At 44.0% G+C, this 13012-nt stretch overlaps 1 protein-coding gene across 1 annotated transcript in view; it reads right to left on the reverse strand.

Annotated features, from left to right (window-relative positions):
* Positions 1–13012, reverse strand: part of CDH4 (cadherin 4) — a gene marked incomplete at its 5' end in the record, with an annotated part of 444834 nt that overhangs the window by 86272 nt on the left and 345550 nt on the right. Inside the window, 2 exons of the mRNA XM_084271711.1 lie at positions 5113–5257; positions 12712–12867. Of these exons, the coding sequence (XP_084127837.1) occupies positions 5113–5257; positions 12712–12867 (301 nt within the window). The remainder of the gene's footprint in view (positions 1–5112; positions 5258–12711; positions 12868–13012) is intronic.

Raw genomic sequence — 13012 nt, forward strand, 5'->3', positions numbered from 1 at the left:
GCTTTCTGTTCAAATCACTGAGGCTAAAGATTTAAATTCTTAATATTCAGATGACTTTCAAGTTTCTGGGCCCATCTGTGCATTAGTCCATGGTGTTAATCTCCAAGGGAATCTCTGCTGGCATCGAAATAAAATAAACAAACTGGGACACTAGTAGAATAATCGGCTTTTAAAATCCTTGGGTTTTTTTTATATACTGCTTATTTTTATGAGATTTCTTTAACTCAATTTGCCACATATAGATTTGGCTCCCAGCTATTTCATTTTTCACGTGGCACGCTATCAACAATTATTGTATCAGAGTTCCATGAAATCAGAGGGAGATGGGGAAGATTTAAATTACAACATTTCTCATGCAAGGAACACTAATATTCCTTTATTTTGGAGGCTTTTCCACATGTAGCATTCCCAGGGAGGGTGGTAGGAGTAACCCACCCTATGCAACACTGTGAGAAAGGAGGAGTTGGATGAACCTGTAGTTTGAGACAAACCATGTGGACTTTTGCTCTTGACTTGAAAGGGACCAAGTCCTATCCGGAGAGTTAGTGAAGTGGAAAGGATGAATGGGAATGGAAAAGGCCAGTCTGACAGGAACAAATTGTTTTGGAGAGATGTGTTAATTTTTGACAATCTTTCTGTTAAAACAAAATAGATACAACCTAGAGCAAAGCGCTTGAGTCGCTGCGGAGCGTTGCACACTGACCTTTTCAGAACTGAACGCTTCAGTTAAGTGAGACATCCACATCCTACCGTAAGGTACATTTTGTGGTGGTTAGATCAAAACTAAGCTTCTGCAGCTACTAAAATCATCTTTCTCCATCACATTTTTGTCCTGTGATTAAATTCCCTCTTTCCTTTTACATTTAAGCATTTTCACTCTATCTTATTGAGCAATTTTTTAAAATTTGGGTTTTTTTTCTGCAAACCAGAGAGTTTCTTTTGCAACAGCACTCCCCAAGGACAGCCCAGGGATGCTGCAAGCCCAGCGGTACAAGCGCAGGGGCTGGGCTCATGGCAGGCAGTAATTGGTGTTGTACAGAGGGGACAAAGCCACCCCAAACCCCAGCTCATCTCTGCCGTACACCTGCGGAGCTTGCATGGCACGGCTCAGAGCTGTGGGCTTTGAAGGGGCAGAAGAATCCTCACAGGGCTGTCGATGTTGGGCAGCAAAGCTATGCAACCCGTCCCGCTTTATCAGCACTTGAAAGGCAACTTCTGCAGCTCCGGGAGAACTTTGCTGGTTTAGGCTGCCAGAGGGACCAGGGGAATTTCAGCTCGAGCTTGCAGCTGCATTTTTAGAACTTGGCTGTGTTCTTCATATAGCGGCACAGTTCAAAGAGGCAGAACATTATTCAATATGAGTAAAACACGGTCTTTTTAAGATACACTTTCAAACAGTGGCGTGTTAAATCAAAACAACTTGTGGAGGGGGAGAGAAAGGAAGAAAGATGGTCCCATGGAAAAGACACCCCTGCATCACTATTCCTGTTCTGCGTTTTTGGAGGGGCCCGCATTACACGTTCAAATTGTCCAGCTGCATGATCCTAGCCTTGATAAGCTAGAAATGCATCTCAGAAGTGCTTCTCAGAGAGTACAAGAAATGCAAAAAGAAATGCAACTCAGTTTAAGAGTCAGCACACATCTGAGGATGCATGGGGCCATGCTGTGACACACGTGTTCCTGCTGCAGAGAACTTTACTCCACCAAGAATGAGCTCCTGATTTCAAGAACACTACGCTATGGTGCAAGACTCTGTTTCAATTAAGCTATTATAATCTTAACCAGCAACAACAACCTATTATAATTAATAATACTTGATGATTTCTTTTCTATTCCTGTCAAGGATTGCTTCAAGGTGACTTGCACACACTCCTTGGAAACCCAGGCAGGCTGAGTGCTCTGCAGCCTGGGAAGCCCCTGCACTTAAACCCCATCAGACTGTCTCTAATGAGTCTCTTCACATTGCTGCCAAATCTTCCAGCTCTTGGACAATCCCCTTTAAAGGAAAATTTGTATTTTAAGCCAAAGTAAACTTGCTTCTTCCATAGGAGGCTAAGTGCCCAGCAGTATCCACTGTGCTGCAGGCTGGAGCACACAACTTTCCTGCCTGCCCATTTTCTGTGTCACTCCTTTTCTGTTATTCACATTGGAGTCAGTAGGTCACATCTTACTTGGTCACCCTGCCATGGCAGGCAGGATCTGCAGCTGACCTGCAGGGTCAGAGATGAGGCACGGTGCTCTCTTCCAGCTCACTGCATCCCGGCTGCGCAGAGGGGACCATGCTGCACTTTGCATGCTGCATCCACTGATGCCTTCCCTTGGCCCCGTACCCTGGGGCATGCTCTGACAGCACTGCAGAGCCTTCCCTGTTCCCTTTGAATGGGATCTGCTCTATTGATCCTGCTAAAGCCTTACAGGGCTTCCCCTGCAGCTCAAGGTCACTGCGCCCTGCTCAGACTGTGCTCAGCAGCATCTTTTGATGGTCCTGCTCTGCAAAATCTCCATGGATAGAGCCTGAGCTCCATATGTCCCTTTCTTCTTTTTCTTTTTTTAAAGTTTGGGCAAAATCCCTACTGACTTCAAACAGTCATTGGCTGCTCACACTAGCTGTCCTCAGCCAGCATTTATTTGGGATACTCTAATACTACAGCTACTTTCCTCACAAGAGGAGCACAGGATTATTATGAACACTGCAGATACCACTGTAATCGAGTAATGCTGCATTTTTAATCACAGCCATTATAAATGGGCATATGGACGATGTGAGAAACAACAATTGCACAGGATATCCAGGGAAGCATTTCCAGTCCTCAGGCATAGTTCAGTAGCAATGAACAGTGGAAAATGAATGCTGAACTCTGGTAACATATAATAAGATTTTTTAGTTTGCTTGAAGCAAATCCATACTTTATACATGGATATACACACATATGCATATATATCTATATTTACAGATGCATATACATATATAACTTGGTGTTGAATCAATGCTGAACACATTTTGCTGTTACCTCTAAGACTGTGAAATGCCTTTCATCTGTCAACTGTTGCCACAAATAATCACGAATTCTGGCCACTTATTTTTTCTCCTGCAATGGCTTGTATGGTACCTCCTGAGTTATAACAATAGTCTAAAGCATCACGAGCTGTAAAGAAGTTTCCAAATCTCTGCAAGACCTACACTTAGCTAAATAAATAGCATAGACCTTTTCTATACAAAACAAGCATCTGCAACTTGGAGGCAAAGGAGGCACACACAGACATTCACAGGAACTCTGTGACCTCTCTAACCCATTCTCAAAGGCACAACATCGTGTGGGTTTCCAAGTACATGGGATGAGGGCCTCAAATACTCAAATTCCCAAGAGGTTCTACAAAAGCAAGGAACAGAAATTCAATACTAGTATAAACCTTTAAAAGAATACCGATTAAACAGGAAAGAGGGGGGAAAAAGCCCTCCAAATACATCAAAGACAAATGTAATTGCTTTTGAATAAAACCATATTGCTTTCTACCTACCTGCCTTAAAGGCAAGCACTCCAGCCAGGGATACAGAATACCAAAAATCACTGGTAGAAGTACAGGCACAAGTGTTTTGTAGGCAATGTTATCCTATTCTGATTTAATAGCTCAAAGGCTTATCTGGATTTCAGACAAGAGGAAAATGCAATTTACCGCTCCTTTCCCACAAATGAGCTGAGGTAGTTAAACCATTTGGGAACACTTTGAATATTGATCTGTCCTAAAATATGATACAAGAAATTTGATTTGCTATGGAAATGCTGTATCAATCTTCAAATCTTGATATGCCCCAAAGTGGCCTTCAAATGAAAGCCGGAAAGTCCTCTGGGAAGATGTCATTAGAGCCATTGGCTTCTCACATCTCCTCTGCCGAGCAGGACCAGGACCAGCACTTTGAAGTGTATCAGGGATGGAGCAATACCTATTCTTTCCTCAAAACCAATGTCACATTCTGTCCCCACTGCGTGTCAGCACAGCAGCCCATTCCTCACAATGCTGAAAGACAATCAATCACGGCTGCGAATCACCTTGTTAAAAATAGTGGCCACTGGAGACTTTCCTATGACACCTCAGGCAGTGGAGAAGCCATGATAAATGTCTGCTGACACAAAACAAAGTCACGAGGTATTTAACCCCTCAGCTGGCAAACAACCCAGGATAAAATTTGTCTTGGAAAAATCTCAGATTTCAGGAGACTTACAAAAGTACTGGAAACGGATTTAACAATACAATTTCTGCTCAAAGAATGAATAAAGTCCTACCAGTTATCTTCAGGAATAAGTTATAACCACCATATGGGAAACTCTATGGTCATACTACACTTAAACAACAAATCAACAACATAGTTGAAAAGAAAACACTAAAGACCCTTACAACTGTATTTTTCTGAGCATATTAAAAAGTTCATATAAAAATCATCACTTGTATTCCATGTACGGCTTGCACCCTTGCTAATTTCTCAGCCATGAATTTTCTGCAGTTCTACTTTGGGTTTCCTCCCATTTCTCCCTCTGTAAGGAAAGTCCATGGGGACGGAGGATGAGCCAGGAATTTCATTGGGAATATTCCCACTTCAGGAGGTTTGCACCAGACCTCAAACAGAGAATTATTTTCTTCACACTTTGGGACGCAGACTTCATTGGAGTCTGACTGGGTGCCAGATATTGACTTTGCAAATGACTGGATTAAATAGCAAGGAAGCGGATATTCAGCATGTCAGGCACCGGGGTCAGTGAAAGGCCACGGCTGGGTTGGCTTTCAGTGCTCTGCAGTCAAAGCCCCGTCCACACATAATGAGCATATGAAAGCAGCAATACAGAAAATTATGCTTCAGAACTGTTGCTTTTTCAAATGCCACATCTAGGAAGGGACCACCAGGAGCTAGGTTCCCTCTAATCCAAGCCTGCTCTTTATTTGCATCCAAAGAGATAGCACAGCTATGTTGTGCTCACCTCCATCAGCCTTCAACAAAGAGCCAGCGACAGCAGACCTGTGCTACATTCCCTCGACATCAAGAGGAGGCAAAGCCACCGTGTCAGATTAATGTTTGAAAGCTAGTGATAACTTTAAGACTTTTTTTTTCAACTGTACCTGGTTTAGAGCCTTCGTCAACAGATCCATTATAGACTTGGTTTATAAACTCCGGTCTGTTGTCATTCATATCAATCACATAGATGTAAAGGTCAATAGGATTCTCCACCTTGTTTCCATTCATATCCACCGCGTGAGCCCGGAGCTGGGAATAAGCACAATGAAAGCATAATATCAGCAATTGGATTTGTCGCAGAATGAGAGACCATGCTTTGTAGGAATTGACTTCACCTCATAAATACTTGCTCAGAATTGAACCGAGAGGGTATCTAATTCCAGCAGAAAGCAGCAAGGTGGTTTCCATCTACACTCTACACACACAGCCAGGTTTTCAAGGCTTAACAGAATATTGAAATAATATTTTAAAATAGCAATTGTCAGTGGAAACACTTTAACTCTGGGGTTGTGTTGCCATCTCCTTCGCTGCTAATAGACCACAACACTCCACTTTTTAAGATGTGGTGCACCTTGTCTGATAATCCAAACCCCAGATTTTGCTTAGTCCCAAACACAGCAGGGAGTTTGACTCAAGAGGTTTCTTATGGGAACCTGCAGCCTTTCATACCCCTAAGAGCAGTGATTAGTAAGCAAAGAGATTTCAGAATGGCATTAGTATTGTTTTTTCTTTCTTTGATCACGGTCTCAAAGCACAGCAACAGTGACCAACCCCACAGCAATATGCACCAAAAGATGTAAAAAATGTCCCTTTCTTTCAAAGAATGGGAGCCCCAGTTGCACCAAGAATGAAGTATTTTCCCCAGGCTTAACTAAAATACCCAGTGGTGAAGCATTACAGTAACCAGAGCCACGGTGTTAAGTCCTCGGTTAAAGTGGAGCTGCGGCTTTATCTTATTAGCAATAACCATCAGTAATAATGCTCAAAAACAAGAGCATCTGTTTTCTGAACAAAAGGGACAGATACAGCATGTCAAAATGAGTAATTAATAAAACAAAGCAATCAACAATAGTCTGGAACAATCAGTAATCAGGTGAAAAAAATGGATAGCTTTCTCATTAAAGGGAACAGATGGCTACTCTAAATGATGTGTGTGTGCTGAACAGGGCTGCGATGTCAGCAGCAGAAAAAAAAACAACAGACAAGTGAGGGAAGAGCTGCGTGGCCCCGAGGATGGCTGGGCAGCAGAGAGAGGCATCGCCTGCGTGAGGGTGCTGCAGGTTTCCTTTGTTACCCCTCCCTTGGTTTCAGTGCCAGTGAGCACTGCTGAACCTCCAGACTGCTATGGAAATGGGGGAGGGTGCTCAGGATGGCTGTGGGACATCCTGCATGGCTGGCAGGATGGAGAACGAAGGCGTCAGAGGACATTGGCTTGGTGTGAGGGCTGGCTGGAAGAGCTGGACTGAGGGACAGGGGATGTACGCGTTGCCCTGCCACAAGCATTTTGCATTGCAGGAGCGCTGTGAGCCTGATGGCACACACCAGCTCGTGATGTGAGGGGGAAGGAGACCTCTCTGGTCCCTCCCAGCACTTCCCTGGGCCATCGGGATGCTGCCGGGAGTCAAAACTGTGGTGCCAGGGAGGTCTCCAGCTCCTCTGATGCATGACAAATAAATGTGCTAATTGCATTAGCACTGGTTTCCGTCTTTCACTCTTGCTGTGCTGTGATTGATGTGACTCTCTCCTTCATGTATGGTGTTCAGAAGTCCAGAGCTTAACAAAAGAAACTGTGCGCTATTAGGATGGGCTGGATTAACATTTAATCAAGCAAAGAGAACAAACTACCACATGAAATGAGCTGGGAGAACACCGGGGTTTTTTTTTTTTTTGAAGGAATTTAAGCAACACTCTTCCTTTATAGACTGAAGAAGTCTGGCTTCATTTCCAATACAGGGTGTGCCGTTTGTATTTCATGACTTGCATGCTCTTAATATCTGCATTTGTTGCCTGCATACAAACTGCTTTGACTCCCACCTGTTGAGCTATCCTTCATTGTGTCAGCTGTAGCAATTCAATAACTTTGTCAGTCAGAGGTCAGGCTGCCTTTGAAAAAAAAAGTAATTCGGAGCTAAAATTAAAGTTATTATCTTCAAACCAAGGCAGCACTGGGCTCTCTCTTGCTGCATTTCCAGCAGCGGAAACGGTTCCATTCAGAGATAAAGCAGAGAGCAAAGCTGGTATCTTCCCCCTCAGATCTGACTCTCCCCCTGCAAATTTTTAATTACATTTGATAGCTTTTGTTTGAAATCTCCAGGAGTAAGGGATTTCTCAGCAACACACATCTATCTGCTTGTTGCACTCACTAAGCAGATGTACCCATGGACGCGGTTCTGCCCGCACTCAGGGAAAAAAAGATTCAATAAGCAAGACTGCAGCAGTCCCACCAAGCCTGTGGTGACATGCACAAGTGTCACCTCTGTCCTGAGCCCAGTGCCACCACCGGGGATGAGTTCTGGGAGGGAGGACCTGCCCTGGAAACACGGGAACCCATGCCCTAACGGCTTTTGCAGCCAGGAGGATGCACTTGCTCCCCGAGCCCAGCACAGACCCTGCACCTTCATGTCCTGCATTGTGCTGGTGTCTGGGTGTCCATAGCTGTTCCTTCTGTGCTCTCTGACATAGCTGTACCTGCTGCCCTTTCTGCATACCCGTCTCTTCCCTCCTGCTCCGTTTCTGCCTGACTTCAAGGAACTTTTCTTCTCTTTTTTTCCTCTTGTGCTTGCTTGCACGGATGTTCTCTACTCATACTCTTCCAACAATTCTCCTGCGCCAATGCCTCCGCACCCTTCCGCAACACGCTGCTCCTCTGCAGTCAGCGACAGCGCAGCGGAGGGAGAAGAGAGGCATGAGCCAGAGGGCTGCAGCTCAGCTCAGCTCAATGGGAGCTCTTCCTCATTAGAGACCATTCCTCATCAGAAACCATTCCCCATCAGAGACCATTCCCAGTGGAGAGCGCAAGGGAAGGAGGGACTCCAGTGGGGCCATCTGTTCACTGGGAAACCAGTTGGGTATCTCCAAGGCAGAGCAGACACGCAACACTTCCTTAATTTACCTTCTCCCTTGCTCTTCTGCCCTACTCCTTGCATTACTGAGGTGTCCTCAAACTGGACCACACACTTTGTTGTGGTAGAGTGATAGATGGGATAAAAAGCTGCCACATACAAGAGCTTTGCAGCACTGGGCAAGGGACAGAAGATGACAGCTGTTCTCTGTCAGACACACATGTCATTTTGAGCTGGAAAGGCCACCACCAAGAAGGCCAGTGAGCACAAACCAGGCCATGGGACATGTGCAAGACACAGGTCATGCCTAACTATTCAAATGCAAGCTGGTGGCTAGCTGGAGACACAGCTAAGAAACATTTATAAAGTTGGTTTGAAATATTTACATGGTCCCCAAGAGGGAGAACATGACAGGTGTAGAGAAGGAATAAATAATATCAAATGAAATACCTTGCAGAGGACTCTGAAAAATTAATACAGGGAGCTGGCTAATCTCTAGCTGTTGTGTCACTGCGCCGTGCACCAGCCAAAGAGATGGCTCAATATTCCCTAACAAATATTGTTTAAAAGTACAACAATCACCGCTATCATATTCAGCAGCAGCTACCACAGGTCTCTGAGGTTTTTCTACTGACAGTTTCAGTGTAAATGCAGCTGTTGGCATACAAATGATTCAGTATTGCGATTATTGATTACACTGGAGGCTGGTGGTATCTGAAGGTAGTTAGTCAAAGTCAACACAGTGAATTGTGTTAAATATGAATATTACTTATGCGCTAATACCACTAATACAAATATACATTATCAATCAGTGACAGCCCCTTTAAGCAATAAGCATACAATGTCATGCCTAATTTGTGTGCTCTTAATTGTGATTAAAACTTCAAATTAGAGTATTGTGACACAAACGGCTGGTATTACTCAACTGAACTTGGTTCCAAAGACTGGAATTAGCTACTGTATCCCTTAATTTCTAGTAAACTTCTTTGTCTCCTTGCACCTCAAATAACTCCTTCTTAGACAATAACCCACCTATTCTGCTCCAGCCATTTCTGAGACAGTATTCCATCGATCCAATGCTGAAGGAATACACACATGTATTTGGGACTGCTCAAGGTCTCACTTCAAAGTTTCCCCATAATGTGTATTACTGGAGTATCGTAGGCAATGCCTACTTACTGTCACGTTTATGTTGTTTTCTTTCAGTAAAAGAACTTGAAAAGAACCCTGGAAAACTGACCTGCCAATTTTTTACCCCTTGTACTTGCCAGGACTAAGTGCAGCTTGGTATGAAATCAGTGTATGGAGCAGACATTCAGAGTCACTAACTATCGGCAGCACAAACAGGACTTTGGGAAAGCAGCTGGATAAGGCCAGGAGAACTCATGTATATTAATTATTATGACCTGCTGAAACTTCTTTGGCACGCAAAAAACATTAAGAGCTGGTTACAAGGGGAGATGCAACAACACACCGCGGCGACAGCGGAAACGGCAGCAAGATGGGGGGGGGAATGAGTTTGTGCTTGTGCTGGAAGTGTGCCCCAGGGCTGCATCCCCTGGCACGGGCATTGGAGAGGCTGGAGTGGTTCCCACAGCATCAGTCAGCACAAACATGTGCAGTTGTGCACCTCAACGTGGTGTTGGTTAAGTGGCTGCAAAGCCCTTCTCATTTTTCTCTGCTCATATTTGCAGCTGACTCTGCGTCTGGGATGTTTGTGAGGTCCCTGGAGAATCTGTACTCTGGTTTGTAGCGCAGATGAGAAAACAGATGAGGCCAAAATACAGCTGAACTTGCCATCACTAACTCTGCCAGTTGTGCTGGGAGGTGGAGGCAGGAATGCTAGCTCACCCTGCACCTGGGCAGGCTCTGACAGTCCCACAGGCACGTACATCTCTGCATACATCACGCTCAGAATGATCCTCCTGAAAAGTTCAAGGATGATCTTGAAAACAGGGAAAGTTCTGCTACAGAACTCCACAGATCTAATTAGAAAAAAGTCTGTTTCACCTTAGGGAAAAAGGTAGGTTTCATCAGACAAATGACTTGCTAAATGCAAGGAGAGTTAAAAGACTAGTATTTTAAGAATGGTAGTCCTGGAGCAATACAGATAATTATGCATAAGAAAATATGTGTTGAAAATGTGGGAGTTAATGAAACAGAACCCTTCATATGTAGCCTCACAAATACTTGCACATTATTATTTTTTTTATATAATTAGTTTTTAGATTACCTGGGAATGAAAACAGCAAGGACAACACTCGACAGTGATAGAGATGCTGGAAAGACTTCGCTGTGTTTAGGACTGCAGAAACCCTGAAGCTATAAGCATGCACCCATCTCCAACCCATATCAGACAAGAAATTCACGTCCTACTGGGTACAAGGGACCAGGGATGGTGTCTTGCAGCCCACCAACATCCTTTACACCAGCTGAAGAGTTAAGACACTAATATGAAGTACAGAAAACTCTACAGCTGATGTCAAACCAACTTAAAGATGGCCAAGCTCTGCAGTTTGGATCCAAGACTACATCTCAGACATGGTTTTCCAGTATTCAGTGTAAGCCTGGCTCCAAGTCTATCTTTCAATTAGAGACTCAGCTATGTGAAGTGGCAGAAATTCTTTGACTTGTCTGAAACTTGCAACAGCCAAGACTTTGGACTGTATCTTCTTTCTGGAAACTGGCCTAATTTTTTCCACTTTCTAGGACTGTCCATTCCTCCTGCAAGTTTCTGCAGCAGCATTTGGGTCAGCGCTTTATAAATGCTGTCTTTAGAAATCCTTTGTAAAGGGTTCTTCAACAAGCAATTGATGGGTCAAATAAACCATCAATTCATTGCCAATGAGGCTGAAGGATCCAAAGGGTTGTTTAGAGCCAACTGAAAATGTTCTCTGGCACCTCCTACTGTCCTGCTAACAGAGGTTTTCTATCACTCACTATTCCTGCCCATAAGGTCTCATAACATACTTACCAGTTACTCACTCTCTATAAACTATGTCTTGCTGGTACCTTTAGAGAATGTATATGCCTGTTTACATGTGGAAGCTTCTAGTAGGGAAGGCTGGAAATCCTGTGGTGCATACAAAGCTTGCCCAGCCACCTTGGCCAAGAGGAGAACTCAGTTTACTGAATTCACTAACCGGTGGGTTAAGTTGGTTATTTAGGGGACCCACGATTTGTTATTATGGAGGATGAAATCTTTTTCATCTTGTGCTTTGGAGTGAGTGGGTCTGACAGCAGGGATCACAGTGGCTCCGTCAGAAGCGTTAGCTCGTGTGTTGTATTATTGACTACACTGTTATAATAACCTGGCACTGCTGAAAACACTATCAACAATGCTGAGATGACACGCACTGTATCTCAAAGATTCCTTCTTCAAAACAACCTCTCTTCATATTTTCTTAGGCACAACAAACAAAATAATTGTTCTTGTTCGCAGAGGATAAAATAATTTTCCTTCAGATCCTCTTTCACCCAGGGGAAATCTCTTTTTCCACCCAAGTAAAGAGGTAATCTATTTTCTTTATCCTTCCACCCCAGTCCAGAAGCTGTGTCAACATGGTTAACTGGATACCTGATAAAGCTGACAGAATGTGCATCTCCGACGGCGCAGTTAGGAATATGGTGTCAGTGGAAGTGACCCGTACCGTTTCACTGACATTACAGCATCCCTGGGAATGGCTATTACGATGCCGATAGATGTGGCTAATGCTGATACAAAGCAATCCATGAAACAACCTTTCACAACCACTCCAGAAGAGAACTAAAGCGTAGATGCAGAAAGTGCTTGAAATTTTGCAGGGCTATCATACAAGGTATGACACATTTTTTCAGCAATTTGTGGGACTGTGGCTGCTGTGCAATTATGCCATGCAAAACAGGGGCTAGGATTTATATCAAAACATAATGGCCAATTACACTCCAAGTATTCTGCAGGTAGAGCATTTTATGAACTAGGAGAGAGGCACCACTTTTGAGTGTAATTAATCTTAATTAATTTCCTCACATTTAATATTAGTCTATCTGCATATTTAAAAACCTATCCGACACACCCCCATCGTACTGCCTGAACATCTCCTAGTGATTTAAAATGAAAAATGACTATACCAATTATTGCATGTTTAGCTGCAGTAATGATTCCTAAATTAGTAATTTCCCAAGACATGCTAATGTAGCGATTGGCTTCTCATGGTTTTTGGGGGGTTCAGTCAACACATGAATTTGTATGGATTTAACAAGCAGTGGGAAGTTGCACTGCTTTGAACAAACCACTCTGTGTCCGAAAAGGACAGTTTAAGGCTGTTTTGCATTGGTTTGGCTGGTTTAGCAGGGGCAGGTTACACTAGAGGAAAGCAGAGGTGAAGCCAGCATCCCTACAGACACACACAATTGCTCTGGCAGAGTGTGACGGAGGCTCACGCTGTCAGTTAAGCCTGAGTTGCACCAGGTTGCATCCCGGTGCAACCAGCTCCTCAGGTCTCAAAGGGAACCAGTCCAGCTTGTGAACTGGGCTCTGATTTTGAACAAAACCCCCTGTTGTCTCGAAGCTGCATGTCCCTTCTCAAACCCAGCAATGCTGGTAGCTCTGCTTTGAGCCTGTGAACTCAGAAAAAAACCTCAAGATGTTTTTGTGCTTACATGGTAGGAAGCTCTTTCTTCTCTGTCCATCGGGCGAGTCACATACATCCTGCCAGACACAGGGTCAATGCTGAAGACTTCCATCGGCGGCTGGTCGGCTCCCACTCCTGTGATGCTGTATCTGATATGGATCTCTTTGTCCTTATCAGAACGAATCTGGATGAAATAACAAAGACAGCAATCGATAAGTTTTGGACAAAAGCCATATGGATGTTTAAACAACTTTAAAGATCTGAGCCTGAAAGCTGCATAAATGTAATACCGCTGTCAATTCTGACAAGGGAGCTGTATGCCAAATGTT

Source organism: Gallinula chloropus (genome assembly GCF_964237585.1).
Source record: "Gallinula chloropus genome assembly, chromosome: 16".
Classification (NCBI taxonomy): domain Eukaryota; kingdom Metazoa; phylum Chordata; class Aves; order Gruiformes; family Rallidae; genus Gallinula; species Gallinula chloropus.